At 35.3% G+C, this 15,048-nt stretch overlaps 1 protein-coding gene across 1 annotated transcript in view; it reads left to right on the plus strand.

Annotated features, from left to right (window-relative positions):
- LOC145662653 (uncharacterized) overlaps nucleotides 1–15,048 on the plus strand; it is a 37,421-nt gene that overhangs the window by 9,182 nt on the left and 13,191 nt on the right. The window contains exons 4-5 of the mRNA XM_081728447.1: nucleotides 2,187–2,384; nucleotides 4,681–4,864. Coding sequence (XP_081584573.1) covers nucleotides 2,187–2,384; nucleotides 4,681–4,864 — 382 coding nt within the window. The remainder of the gene's footprint in view (nucleotides 1–2,186; nucleotides 2,385–4,680; nucleotides 4,865–15,048) is intronic.

Consider the following 15,048-nt stretch of genomic DNA (forward strand, 5'->3'; position numbering starts at 1 on the left):
GGCTAACTGAGAGTCACAGGATGGTGCGAACGGTCTCGGATTCTATTCCCTGTGAGGATACTCGATCGAAAAGTTGTAACGGCTCTTTCAGGTCAGCGATCTATAGTGAGGTTTATCTTGGATTTTCCTTATTCATACTACTCAAATGCCGGGATAGTGCATAACATGCAAGTCCCAGGTCACTTCCTTCCTTTCCCCTTGTCTGGAAAGTGTGCTCGCCAAGGAGCGTCGTGCTTTTTACGTGACGGGTTTAAGGCCGCAGATGACGGTAATTCCCAGAAATATCTATGATAAAATAAAAACGTCAAGGATAGAAGTGCTGGCTAACGGTGACAAGGATCTCACTTATCAGTCAGTGTGATGCTTGTGCATAGAAAGGGGGAAGTCTATATCAGAGTTTGATAGGGGACAGACTGTGACGGCCAGGTTGCTGGGAATTGCCTCTTGGAAACGGCGTGACTTTTTGGGTATTCACAACATGCTGTAGTTATATCTTTCAAAGTTTGGAAAAGGAGAGTGAAACCAGCACCAAACCACAATCGTGAGGCAGCCATATCTTATTAAGAATATCGGACGCCGAGTCGGAGACTATCGAGGTTTGTAAAACAGGCTAGAGCGCTAACTGTGGCATAATTAACATCAAAATTTAACAATTAACCAGTCAGGATTGATTCTGAGCATACAGTTTAACACACACTGTTAAATACGGGCCTTCACATCAGCCAACGTCCTACACGTGTACCATTAATAACTGTCGTAGATTGCGACTGGAATGGACACATGCCGATCGCTATTGAACCACCAAGCAATGGCACAATGTTGCATGGTTAAACGAATCACGATACTACCTTCATCACATCAATGACCGGCAGGCCCGTATCCACGGGGAGGCTAGGGGGGGCCGGGCCCCCTTAAACTTTGGCTGGCCCCAATAAAAGTTTCACGGTAGGCCTGCAAATGAACTATAATATAGTGATGAAGTATAATATGATTGGGTCGGGCCCCCCCTAACTTCGACCGGGCCCCCCCTAAATTTTTCGACTGGCTACGGGCCTGATGACCGGGTCAAAATCCATCGTCTTCTAGGGGAACAGCTGCGACGACAGACATTCTAGGGCGACGAGAGGCATTTGGTGGCTCTACTATGAATTGAAAATTCTTCATATGGTAGACCATGGTATCCATTGGATCAGTAGTGAGTGTGCAGGGCACTATAGTGGTTCTTAGCTATATGCAGGTCATTATTGATCTTGTACGTACATCCATTCATGTATACCATGTTCGTAACTCGTAATGTTATCTTACAACAGGAAAACGCTTACTGTAACAAGGCCAACATTGCAGGGGGTTCGTAAAGCACAGTACTGAATTTTAATTATTGCAATGGCCCCCTGTCTCAATCAAACTGAACCTTTGAGATGGCCCTGAATGTCAGATTCGAGCTCATCACTCCCCTCCGCAGAATTTACAGAAATTAAGTAACTTGTGTGTGCAGATTTAGTGTGGCATGTCTTGACCCACCTACAAAGGTCTCATTGTTTCTATAGCAAACCGCATTGCTGCTATTTTGCAAGTCAAATGTGGACATATTAGATATCAGGTAAGTAATCGTAATGACTGGTGAACGTATATTCGTAATAAAACTTTACAACGGAATTAGAATCATGGGGTAACTAGCTATTGCAGTCAAATCTTATATATAAAAGAGAACGTACAAATCCTTTGTTCCCTCATCACGCTAATACGGCTGAACCAATTTCTTTCATTTTTGGGGGGTTATTAGGATTTGGACCCTAGATGGTTTTTATCATATCACTTTAATTTTTAATTACCAGTGTCTTGAGATAATTGACCATTCAAGTGTCCATAACGTACAAATCCTTTGTTAGTTCATCATAGGTAAAAATAAACGTATTTATATGCAACCCGCATGACCGTGTCACTCGGCGGGTTAACATAAATGACAGGCGATATAATGTTAACATTTACTGCAAGCATATTTCACGGGTATTAAACACATGAGATATGGAGTTGTGCATTTAAATTTTCATTTCAACCCAGCGAAGCGGGTAATATATGCTAGTATCTTATAATCTTAAAACCAGTTAAAATTCTCGATTTTTCAATGTGGAACAAACATTTTGAAACGACATGACAGTAAATTTCTACTTCTCTTTTTCTTTTAGGTGCATTGTGTGAACCATTATCTTGTATAGTTCATGGCTGGGAGAAGCTTGGTTACGTCCCTCATGCGTCTAAAATATTGATAATGGGTGCAGGAATCATAGGTAATTTATGGGCTTGCCTCTTCCATCTTCAAGGATACAAGAATGTGATAATCAGTGAACCATATGAAGCCAGAAGAAGTATTACACAAAAATTAGGTAAGCTATTGCGACATTGTAAAAGTACAAAAATTGAGTTTAGAAGGAAGACAATTTTTCATTATGGGCAATATATGCAGAAGTGTGTTTAAATTTCCAAGAGATAACCTTTCAATAAATGTACTGAAAATAAGGAAGGTACGAAAATGTACGTGAAAATACATGTGAAACGTGAATTGGTCTTTCAGTTTATACCTAGCAGTCACGTTATTTGAAACCGAAAACATAGTTTTGGAATCTTGTTCTTTCATTGGCATCGTAAGTGACGAAAATACTTGACTCATTTATTAAGTGAAGTGTTTCAATATAGCAACAATTTAATACTGGGAGTCTAATATGCCGATTTATCATACGTCAACATTTATGCAGGTATATCTTCATTTTGAGGGCAAGATAGTCCTTCCACAGTCTGACCCTTCTAGGTTAAGCTAATGTTTTGTTAACATTCTATCATATTTAAACGGTTAAATCTAGGCACAACATGTTTTAATTTTTTGCTGTTTATTATATACTTGTTAGAATAGGAAAGGGGATGACAGAGGAGGTTGCAATTAGAAGGGGAGTTTGACAGGGATGCAGTTTCTCGTCTACATTATTTTTTAATATCTATCTAGAAGAGATAGTGAAAAAGAATCTACAAACTGAAGGCGGCATTTCAGTAGCAGGTAGAATGATTAAGTATATGCCGTTTGCAGATGATATGATGCTTGTTGAAGAATCTGAAGAGAAAATCAACAAGATGATAGAAAACTTGAGAAAGACTTGTAAAGAATATGGGATGAAAATAAATGTTAGAAAGACAAAAGCCATGGTGATTTAAACGAAGGGATCGGTGTCAAATATAGAAGTAGGGGAGGAAAAATAGAAAAGGTGACTTGTTTTCGATACCTATAACCTGTGTTAATAATGATCTGAAATATGAACGTGAAATAAAAGCAGGGATACGAATGGCGAAGGGTCAGAAATATGGTCATTGCGCAAAAATGATAGGAAACGACTGGAAGCTTTTGAAATATGGATGTGGAAAAGAATGAAACGAATTAGCCGGTTCAATCGGAAAACGATTGAGATGGGTGTTAGAAATGATAGGGGAGAAAAGAACAATGCTAGATATTATTAAGAAGAGGAAGAGAAACTGGTTGGGACATTGGATAAGAAAGAATGGTATCACGAGGGACGTGCTAGAGGGTATTGTGGCAGGAAAGAGAGGGAGAGGCGAGACTACATTTAGGGACGATAGAAAAAAAAAACAGAAAAATCATACGTGAAGACGAAGAAGTTTGCGAAAGACTTTTTAGCATGGACACTTCTCATTTGCAGCAAGTGACCTTTCCAATAATGGCAGAATACCCATAATGATGATGACATACTTTTAGGCCAGAATATTAGTTAAATATAGAAGAAAGTGCATTCTTAATACAAATGTATCCGCATTTTGGCATTCCAGAATATTGTAACCCTAAATATGTCAGATGTGAAAGCTATTATGCTCACTTCTGAAATAGTATTCATATCAAGCAAAAAATATATCTTTTGTTGTAACCACCAGCATCTGGTCTATCCTTTACAATAGTATATGTTGAACTGTGTGATGAAGCTGAATATATCAGGAAAGCGATAAATCATTAGTAGCTATAGGAAATAGTAAATATATTGTGGAACAATTAGTAGTTTATTTTAATTCTATATTTTATTTTATTATTATATTTGTCTTAATTTATAGCATATTTTAATTTGTGGAAAGTTATTACTTTTATTTTGACTAGTCTGTCGCCTTTCACGAATGTTATCAGTAGTTACTTACGCTCTTTAACACCGAGTTACTTTATTTAACTTTCTACAAGATTTTTCTCACAATTCACATTCATTGAAGTAAGATTAGAACATAAAATTATGTACATAATGGAACTTGACTAATAGCGTATTTATGACGTTGACAAATACTAGAAATACAGTAAATGAATATTATGTTTTGAACGAAGATTGCGTAATACCACACGTTTTAAGTAGGTCCAAACATTAACATGTCAGCGCTTCGTTATTATTAGCCAATTAGAACGACGAGTTTACTTTGTGCATTACAACTACTGTATTAGCGTCTTACTGTAAAATTATTAACATCTTAACATCTTACATTGATTGTTTTTCTGTCAGTATCTATAAAGTGAAAGCAATATACAGTATACAACTTTGAGACGCATTTATGTTTTTGGAAAATCAAGTTCATATGCTGACTTATTCTGAATATTATTGTATATATGGGTTTTCTAATTCTTATATTCCATATGTTGTGCAGTAACTGATTATGAAGTTGTGTCTCCGAACGAACTGAAAAAGCGGTTTGCAGAGGGTGGCTGGGGGACAGATGTTGTCGTAGACTGCACAGGCTATGCCCCTGCCATGGAGGAAGCCTTTGAGTGGCTCTTACCAGGAGGAAAATACTGTGTTTTCGGAGTTGCACCACCAGAAGCTACAGCAAAGTAAGTATTCTGAATTATATTTATATATGTTGCTTCAAAACAAGCATTTGGGCATTGAGTTGAGAGGTTATAACAAACAATTCACTTTTCATCTTCCATTAAAATCCATTGAAGCAAAATTATCGTATGTTGGTTTTTCGGATAGTACAGCCAATTCATAAAATTATGCTTAAATATTAAGAACAAAATATGTATTGATGTGTCTCTGATATATTACTACATTAGGTACTTGCTCTCGCAGTTGATGCTTAGAACTTAACTTGCATTTTTGGACGACTCTTTGATTTGGTCGTAAAATGCTACAAAATAATAAGACTCCATAGGTTCTCAGGAACCTAATGTTTTAACCTTATTTAAAATTACTTTGATGTATGAGTACTTTGATTTTCTTTTTTATATATTTTCACAAAAAAATGGTAGATACAAAAAATGCACAAAAAAGAAATCAAAGTAAATGATTACAATAATGAGCAAAAGATAGTTGCACATGCACGTAAAACACAGTTCATTTCAAGAGTCCTATCTATTGGTATGATGTAAATAACCAGGCATCACAAAGAACTCAGGGCACTGAACGTTCACGCAAAGGACATGATACCAGTTTTGGCACATATCACACGTGATCCATTCTTCCCCTTTGGAGTCTTGACTAAACTTTCCTTCCTAAATATGGCAAATACTATCATTCCCTCACAGTATATGAATGAGCCTGTCCTCTTTCTTGGCGTAGCATTTCTGGTGTTTTCTTCAATAGAACTATTTTTATCCATTTGTCTTTAGATTTATTTATGGATATCTGCTTCTTCACCTTCTCCGCACACATAGACTTCGTCAACATCCCTCCCACACAGGGTTGGGTGATAGACTGAAAATGGAGGAAATGTATCCAAGCTAATTATGAACTAGAAGATTGTAGAATTTATGTAATCCATGTTCTTACGAATTATGTTATTACGGAATGTCTACTTTAGTTAACATCCGCAAAAGCTCCTCATTTTCATTTCTCTCATTACTTTCAAAAAAAAAATATGTGTGCCCATATTGCACTGAATTCAAAAGCTCATATTTCACTGACTGCTATTGGTATTTTAACGTGTTGTAGCTGAGAACTCTGTTTATAGAAAAGAAGTGAATAAAAGACTGGCGTTGCGTTCCCAGACAGAACTCACTATAAATCCAATGACAAATTATATACAGTGAAACCTGTCTTCAGCGGAATCGAGCGGGACTCGCAAAAATTTCCGTTAAAGACAGGTTTCCGCTTAATGGAGATAGACCTTTCCGTTAAAAGAATATATATGCTTATAACGGACATAATAAGAAAATATATTGATGTACGCAACTTGTTCAATTACAGTACTTTTTCCTTCTACGGATTAATACCCAAAAAAAACTTAAAATAAACACAAAATATGCTGTGCACACTTTTCTTTATTTTTCCCAATAGTTAAGCAGGATATTTTGCATACATTGCTACTACTTGGCTGCGGTATACTTCAGGGCACAGAAAAGCTTTCTCTGGAATTTTGAAAGTCATCTGAACGCTTTCCTCCTTATTTTCACGACACGTGATGGAGATATATAACTTCTGCTTTACCTCAATTCCTTTTTTCCAGAACTTTTTTTTGTCAGTTTTCTTCTCATTTTTGTTGGCTGTCGCTAGTTGCTACACAAGCGGAACAGAAGTACGCCTACAAAGAAGACTGACAGCTGACATGCTACGTAGGATTAGCGAAAAATTGTGGGAGCTGAATATGAGTAGTGATTGACGAAGGTCAACACTGCCCATAAAGATTTAACAAAAGAACGAAGTATTTATCGCAGACAGTATATGTTTACCCTCTCACAGGATGCTTAAAACTTTTCTAAACGATGTAGTCTGAAACTCAGAATTTTACATTAAATGTTTATTTTGCTTTCCGTTATCCGCATAACACAGTTTCCGCTTAATGAAGGGACTTTTACATGTCTTTTACTCCAAAATCCATGGGACCATGAAATATTTCCGTTTAAGACACTTTTCCGTTTAATAAAGGGTCCGTTGAAGGCAGGTTTTACTGTACTACGCATAGATACCAAATTTTAGCTTATTACCCATTACCCTGATTTAACTATAGCTCCAAAAAGCTACATTGTTTTATTCTACGTACCTATAAACTTGTATTTTATTTCACAACAACTGTAGCGAACGAACTTGAGATGCTCTCTGCAAATCCATGAAACTCCAAACAATGCTATGAACTTCGTTGTTTTCCTCTTGCGCAAGGTATGTGTGCACTGTGTGGGTTTAAGCTTCGTGCTGCTCATATTAAACTGACTTCCCCTATATATATATACACAACCAGGTTTCCAAATTTGGTTCTTCTCCAATATTGTATACTGTTTTATTACATTATTTCTTATATTTAGTTACACAAATTCACCAAAATATTTCGTTTAAAATTAAACTAGACCCCATAAAGAGAATGCAGGACTCCCTATACATACAGTGTACTATATATAACATAACTATATGTATGTTTACTTATACAATGAAAATAAACGAAGTTCTTATAACCTAGATATTTGAGTTCTTTTTAGCATGCTATCTTTGGTAACCTTTCCTAGCTTTCTGGTACTTTTCTTCTGATGTTTCTCTGTACAATGTCCAACAATATTCAGTCATCATACTGACACTCCAATGTCCGTGGTACATTTTGCATATATCACTAATGTCTTCATGAAACCGTTTGTTTGTCCCTCATTTAGTTCTTTAATATTTTGGAGAAACCAATAAAGGTGAAAATGTAAAAAATGTAATTTTAGATTAATGTTACAATCCAATTTATGAAATTTAAGTAACACGTTTTCAACAATATCTCTGTAATTAAAACTTTCATGTTTCTTGCACTCGGATTGAAAGTTTTGTGTATTGTCCAATGTCTTCTTTCCCAATAGTTATTTCGTGCTCTATGAAAGATTTCATTTCATTTCATTTACCCTACTCACAGATGTAACATGGCATTTTCACATATCCACATTATTGTTCAAGTAAAATGCTCAAAACTTTGAGATTACCACACACCACTCACAGATGTTCCTCATATTTAATTTTATTAACAATAAGTTCTATATTACGATAAATTTCACTTAATGACAAAGAATGAGTAACAGGAACTGGAGAGAGGTTTTTCCATTACGTAACAACAAAATTTAAACTTCTTCTATGTATAATGTCAATAAATAGCCTCCAATCAGATAAAAGGCGAGGAAAATTTAAGTTAATCAGCAAACCAGACATCACAGCAAAATATGAGAGTATCTTGTTTCGAGAAATAAGGTACAGTTTGCAGCAGAAAACCTGCAACATGAGCATGTCTAGGTTTATTGTGAAACTACGAAGTCTTTTGCTCCAAAATAAGTGTGCAGGAGTGCCGAGGTTTCTCCTGGCGTGATTCGTGCCACCTAGGCGTTATGTTGATTCTCTGGGCTGTTAGGTGTAGTTTCACAATAAACTTACATGATCATGATGCAGGTTTTCTGCTGCGGACTGTACAAACTGTTTTCCTCGGTGCCTATACAAGAAAAAAAATTGTTCCAGAGGCTAGCAAGTTCCTTCCATTAAGTTACGAAGCAAGAAGTTCAGTAGATTCTTCATATAAATTTTAGTCTCTAACTAAATCATTGAGCTTGCTTTGTGTGAACGGAAAAGGGTCACAAGATCCGCTAAGGGGATCATAAACGCCGTCTTCCATTTCACTTCCTTTCACTGAATCTCTTTGTGAAATAAAACAGCTTAGACACTGAAGACTATAAATGGAGTTGTTGGAATAGACGAATGTGGATCATGTAACATAGGTCTTATTCCAGGTGGAATATTGTAATGCACTATCCTCTTCTTTTTAATATCGCCACCTACAATTTTATAAGAACAGAAGTAGAGGTCGTTGCTATGATTTTCAAGCTTTCTCACACCATGGGTATTGCAAATGGCATAAACGGTCGCTTTCTCGTGCTTCAGTTTCGTAATGATTACACAGAGAATCAACACATTGCGGGGGTCCACGATTTATGTTGATCTGAAAGTTTTATATGAAAGTATGCGTGATAGGCTCTACTTGCAAAATCTATAATTTCCCGTCTCTGTCTCATGGAAACAAATTCAAAGGAAATGTAATTTTATATATCTGGATCACTATGACAACCACGAAACGCCATTATCTCATTACAGTAATCCACCACACCACATAACAAAATTGTAATGATTGCTCTATCTTATGAACCTACCATTGAATCACATTAAGACTTGTGACAATAAGTATAAAATTTCTTTCAAACGAAATTACAGTGTCTCACATAGCGTTATTTTAATAGTTATGTAAGAAACATTGAATAATATAACTTTCCATCCTACGTGAAAGCTCATTGGTTATTGTTGCATAATTTCTTAATGTAATGTAACATGTTACTACTGGTACTAGTAACATCCAAGGACAAACACTTGAATTACGTTGAAACATACATATCGCAATCCACATATGTAAATCGTGAATTGTAAGAAGTTCTTGGGTGATGTGAGAAAATTAGTCCTAGTTTCAGCATAATCGATTTCTAATGCATCTAAAACATATAAAATTATAAAAGCAACAAAACCTATGCGACACTGGTTAGTTTCCGCCATTTCAAGTAGTTACTTTTACTAATTATGATACTTAACTGTATTGTCTTCATTCATGGTCAAGGTTTGTCTTCCCTCACAACGGAAATCGTTCGCTACCAACAATAGTTGATAGATTAGAAGAGATTGTTTATATATTTACGTACTGTATATGTAAAAAATTACGTTGTTAAGTATCAAATCTTCTCTTCTTCTAACAGTGCCATATAGAGGTCTAGGTATGATGTCCAAACCTAGGATTATTCCAATCCTGTTAGACTTTGTTTCTGCTCTGATCTTAATCTAGATTTTAAAAACTAGCCGTAGTGTTCGGAAAACGTGTTCTAAAGTGGAATATTGCATAAATTTTGAAAGGGATATACCTTTACGCACTCAATTCTAGAGTGAGAACCAATGAACTTATTATAATGTATTTAAAGAGATCTGGCATTAGTCTCTTTCTGTACTGTAGTTAAGAATTTCCAAGAGAATGACGTTTCGAAGATTAAATTTTACCCTTTGTTGATGAAGCTCAAGAAAATGTGATAGTAATGAATCTTATTAAACAAAGTTTGGAGTAAATCAAAGACGCTGTAATGCGCTTTTGCAATATTAAATAAATCTGAAGTAAATCATCGACTTTTATAGATAGAGTCGTTCGCTTAATGCTTCCTGTAAAAAAATTCATAAGTTTTTTTATTGAATAGAAAATTTAAAACCTTATTGATCCTTAGCCTGTTAGGTGGACCTTCTACTGTATCATCTTCCAATGTCGCACTACGATTACAACAACGGTTTACCTTTTTCAGCAGTTATGATTGCAACTTCACCTACGCGGAGAATGTGGGGCAAGCAAACATTTTACCATTCTTTCCCTAACGGGGGAATGACATTGCTTCTTGAATGAAAGAAGTACCGGTAATTTACTGATATAAGACAGGATAGATTGAAAAGTTACCACAAGGTTTTAAATTTTAAAGAGCATAAGATTTTCTTCTCTTCATAATAAATTCATAAATTCATAAATTCATATTTGAACTGCTAATTTTTTTTCCAGGAAAGTTTCATGTTAACTAGAGAATTACAAGACAACTATCTGATCAAACTACACTGAGACCACATGGCACGATAAAAGAACTGTTCTATTTTCACGGTAGTAATCAATGACTTCACTACTATTGTGGCACAAGACTCGTGATTATCCAACAAAATTAACAAGGATTTTGAATAGAAGCACAAAAATATTTTTGGATCTGTCTCTGCACTTGCACAAAAATTTTAGTATTCATTCAACCAGACTTAAAAGCAAGAAATTCTTCTGATAATCCGATGATGAACCTATCCTTATAACAAAGTCTGGAAAATATAAACACTGTAGGAGCATTATTTCATATCGCGAAGACGATCCCTATAAACGTCACTAACACGCTTTTTTCTACACATACAATCTTACCAACTTGTCGAATTCCTCGTTTGGAAATTGTCTTGTTTTGTCTTCTTCATATTAACGGTGTTCTTAATTAATAGGTGCATCCGCTTTATTGGTCAAGTATCCTATAATTGTATATAACTTGAATTACTTATTCGAAAATTGAATTACTTGGATTAACAATTGTAAGGAAGTTTACAAATGGCGGATGACGCCATTTGCATTTGTTTGGCCGACTTTCGAGTCGAATTGCCTGTAATGTATAGTAAAGAAAATGTAATAAAGTAAAAATTGTAATTGTGCAAATTCAAGATCAGGAATATCAGCTTGTCAAAGTCAGGTAAAGAAATGTATAGTCATAATAGGGTGTAATAATAGTCAAAATCGTGAAGGAGATCCAACGGGAAGAAGAGGGCAAGTTAAATACATGGTCAGGGTGTAGAAGTTGGAAAAAGGGAAAAATAAATGAAATGAAGACGTGTAAAGAAGTTATAGATGAATGTAAATGTTTTTATGAGTATTTGTAAAAGTATATAAAAAGCGTACGATGAGAAATGTTCACTTTATCCACTTCCTTTTCTGCACCTCACTTTAACAGATGTTCACAGTATCACATACACCACGGAGCTCTGTTTGGAGATTACTTTGGAATTCCTTAGTGCTGTTGCTGTGTTAATATTGTCTACATTAACAATTCGTTCTGGTTAAAATTAAAATTTTCCTAAAACCTTTTCGTAATTGTCGAACACCCATTGACATCCTGTCTGTTGAAGGATAATCTTTTCATCCAATTCAATCCAACATCTTTCTTCAGGTCCCAAACTTTCGGTCTTTACAATTAAGTAATGTTCTAGTAAACTTATATCCCAAGCTTCTTAGATATTTCTAATTTAATCCGTAATGCAGTCTCGAACACTTGATTAAGTATTTTAATATTTCTTGTTTCTTTACCTCAAAAACTTGTTGTAAAGTGTATTTTGAATGAAACGGTTTTCAAAAGACGGCACCTTCTGCTTTTCTTCAGAGTTACTGATGCCTCCAATGTCAAATTTGCATTTTTCAATGCATGCTGAAGAATATGAAGAGTACCTTTTCAGATCATAAAAGTTGGCTGGTTAACGGAAACAACTTCTTCAGATAAAATCTCTTAGAGCACTTTTCACTTTCATTTCATTAATAAACGTTCATGTTTGTTTTCAGTTCATAAGTTCTCACTATGATAATGCAACCTACAAGTACACATAAAAACATGGTTCGTCGTTTTCTAAAAGCAGAAATGCATAATGAAAAGTTAGAAAAAGACATCAATCAGTTAAAATATTTTTTGTAGATCTTTTTGATTCAGGAAACTGTAATTTTTTTGAGAAATTAGTGAGGTATGTCCTTTTAGGCACATTTTGAATTTTATTTGACTTCTTAATTGTATTTTACTTTTCACTTCATTTCACTTTTCAGTCCAACTGCCAATAAAATTTATCAAAATGTTTTAATCAATTTATTTCATCTTTCACTAAAAGTTATTATTTTACGTCTATTACATTGTTTTAACACTTTAAGCGCCTTGTACACACATTTTATACACAGTCCATTGCTGGGAGTCATGTTCATATGTTATGCATATTATGGTATTTTTCAGGAGGCCAGTGTGCGCTGCTAGCTCCAGAATAAAACATCAGATTTGGGGGCTTGGTGGTGGTGTTAATCTATATAAAGATTAAAATTTATGGGATCTTTTTCTCTTCATGATGATATGAGATACAAGTTGGCATCCCTAATCTAATTCGTCATAGATCAAAATGTTGTAGTTGAAAATGAGCATATATGCAAATTGACGGAGAAACCAGCTTAGGTACGCTTGCGGGGAAACTTCAGGACTTAAAAAGGCCACATTTAATCAGATTTGTTTCTGCTTATAAGTACATTTCTACAAAACAATTATTCTGGTTCATTTATTTCAATGTTTGACTAGAGATATTGATGTTTCATACAAATAAATATTAACGTAACTTTTCTGTGTTCTTGATTCTTATTGCACTGAATAGGTAAAGTAAGAACATGCACGTCTATTATCAAACTATCGAAAAAAATAAATTGCCACAGAGTACTGGGAGACATTGATACGTACCACTGTACCTGGCATCTTGTTTACTAAATTAGCAGAATAGAACTTCATGTGGAAAAAATAGCTGTTAATCGAAATCACATTCTCGAAGGGTCGAAGACTATAACAAAATTATTAAGGATGTTCAAATTTCAATTACTTTTAATTTGCTAAATAAACACACGAAAGAATGGACAAGTGCAAACTGTAATATTGGAATGAAAAAAAAATAATACATGTTCTGGTTAAGAATGGAAAATGATGTAAGACAAGTGGCTCCCTATGCAATTGCGGGAATAAAAGCAGTCTTTTGTTTAAAGTTTCAATGACAGTTGCGCTTAAACGCATGTCGATTGCTACAGTAGTAGCGATAGTTGTTAAAGTTCTGAATTGTTTGTAGGTTGTTGGCATACACTTGTTATTTCAATCATGTGGTTCGGATTCCACGTTAATCAGTAGGTCCACGTCTCATATAGCCTCGATGCTGAACGGGACGTTAAACTCAAAATCAACTCAACACTTGTTATTTCAAATATAATCCCACATAAAAAAATCTAAATGTGTTAGGTCATATGATCTAGACTGCCAGCTGATGTTCCTCTTGCGTGAAGTTCGCTCAAACTTTTCACGCAAAAGATCAATTGTTGCGATCGCAGTGTAACAAGTAACGCGGTCTTAATCAGGGGGTAAAGTTGATCTGAAAAGATCGGGAGACGCATTACGTGCCGCCGTCCTGCGTACCTGTCTTCGCCTATTGTAATTCTTTTAGGAAGTTGGGGGACGCCATAGATATTTTATGGAAGTGGAAGGAAGACGTCCCTCCGCGTTCCCCGTCACTTTTACCCCTGGTCTTAATGGAAACATGTCGTGGCGACATAATCTGAAATTAAAACAAATCTTTAAGTTTTACGTCCTACGATTATGCCGGTTAGGCTAAAGGAGACAGGTGATGATGAGAAAGGAACGAAATGGTAGAATGAAAAAGTGGAGGAAATGGAAGAACCCGAGAAAACGCACGCACACGGTGTTTATCCACCACAAAGCTCACTTGGCGTGAGCTGAAATCGAACGAAGGACCTGCAGCAATCATGTCAAAGATAAGACAAGTACACTGCATTTTCCGAGTGGTTACGGAAACAAGACTTGGAGAAAGGGTTATTAAACTGTATTTAAATTAGAAGGAATCAGTTTCAATTGACACATAATTTATTATAACAAATAATTTAACGGAAAACATATAAATATAATAACTAACAAACCGATTCCTTGGTGAAATTGCCTCGCAATCACGGTTTAATGTCGGAAGGCGAAATTTAGCTATTCTTTCACAATTCATTCAATTTCCAATAATTTATAATAATTTGACTTAAATTTGAAGCTTTCATTTAGTCTCAAAATCTAACTTAGAATTCAATTACCAAAACAAATACTAATAAGTACATGCACAGATGATCTAATAGGAGTCGGGGCCATTCCTAAGTGGGTGACCAATACTCACCTTGTCGATTAACCGAAAATTCACAAATAAAAAAAAGGATTATAAATTTTAGAAGTAGGGAATATTAATCACGCACTCACAATGCTCCCGTTTCCTTATACAAACCACAATACACTATTCTCTTTTAACTTCTCATCTTCCCGACACAATTTCGAAACAATTTCACTCTCAATATTATAACATGTTGACAGTACACATTACCTTGCAAAACTACAAGGTTCGATAGGTCAATTTATCAAACGTAAGTTTATAGATGGCAGCACATTAACTATTCATAGCAATGTTCAATGTTTCCAACTCTGATAATCACAATCTCGTTTGACTTTTTTTTTTCATTATGCTTCATATTAAGTTCCTCCCCTCTGGGAAGTTTTGCTTCTTTACAATGGTTATCGAAATGAAAAAGAAAAAAAAATATAATTCACTGTTGAAGTCAAATCACTGCATGCAGAAATAAGGATAGACTCGACTCACCAAGAGTAATCCAACAACTTCCAGATATTACACGATTACCAATGTC

Source organism: Thermobia domestica, chromosome 10 (assembly GCF_964235325.1).
Source record: "Thermobia domestica chromosome 10, izTheDome1.hap1.1, whole genome shotgun sequence".
Taxonomy (NCBI): Eukaryota; Metazoa; Arthropoda; class Insecta; order Zygentoma; family Lepismatidae; genus Thermobia; species Thermobia domestica.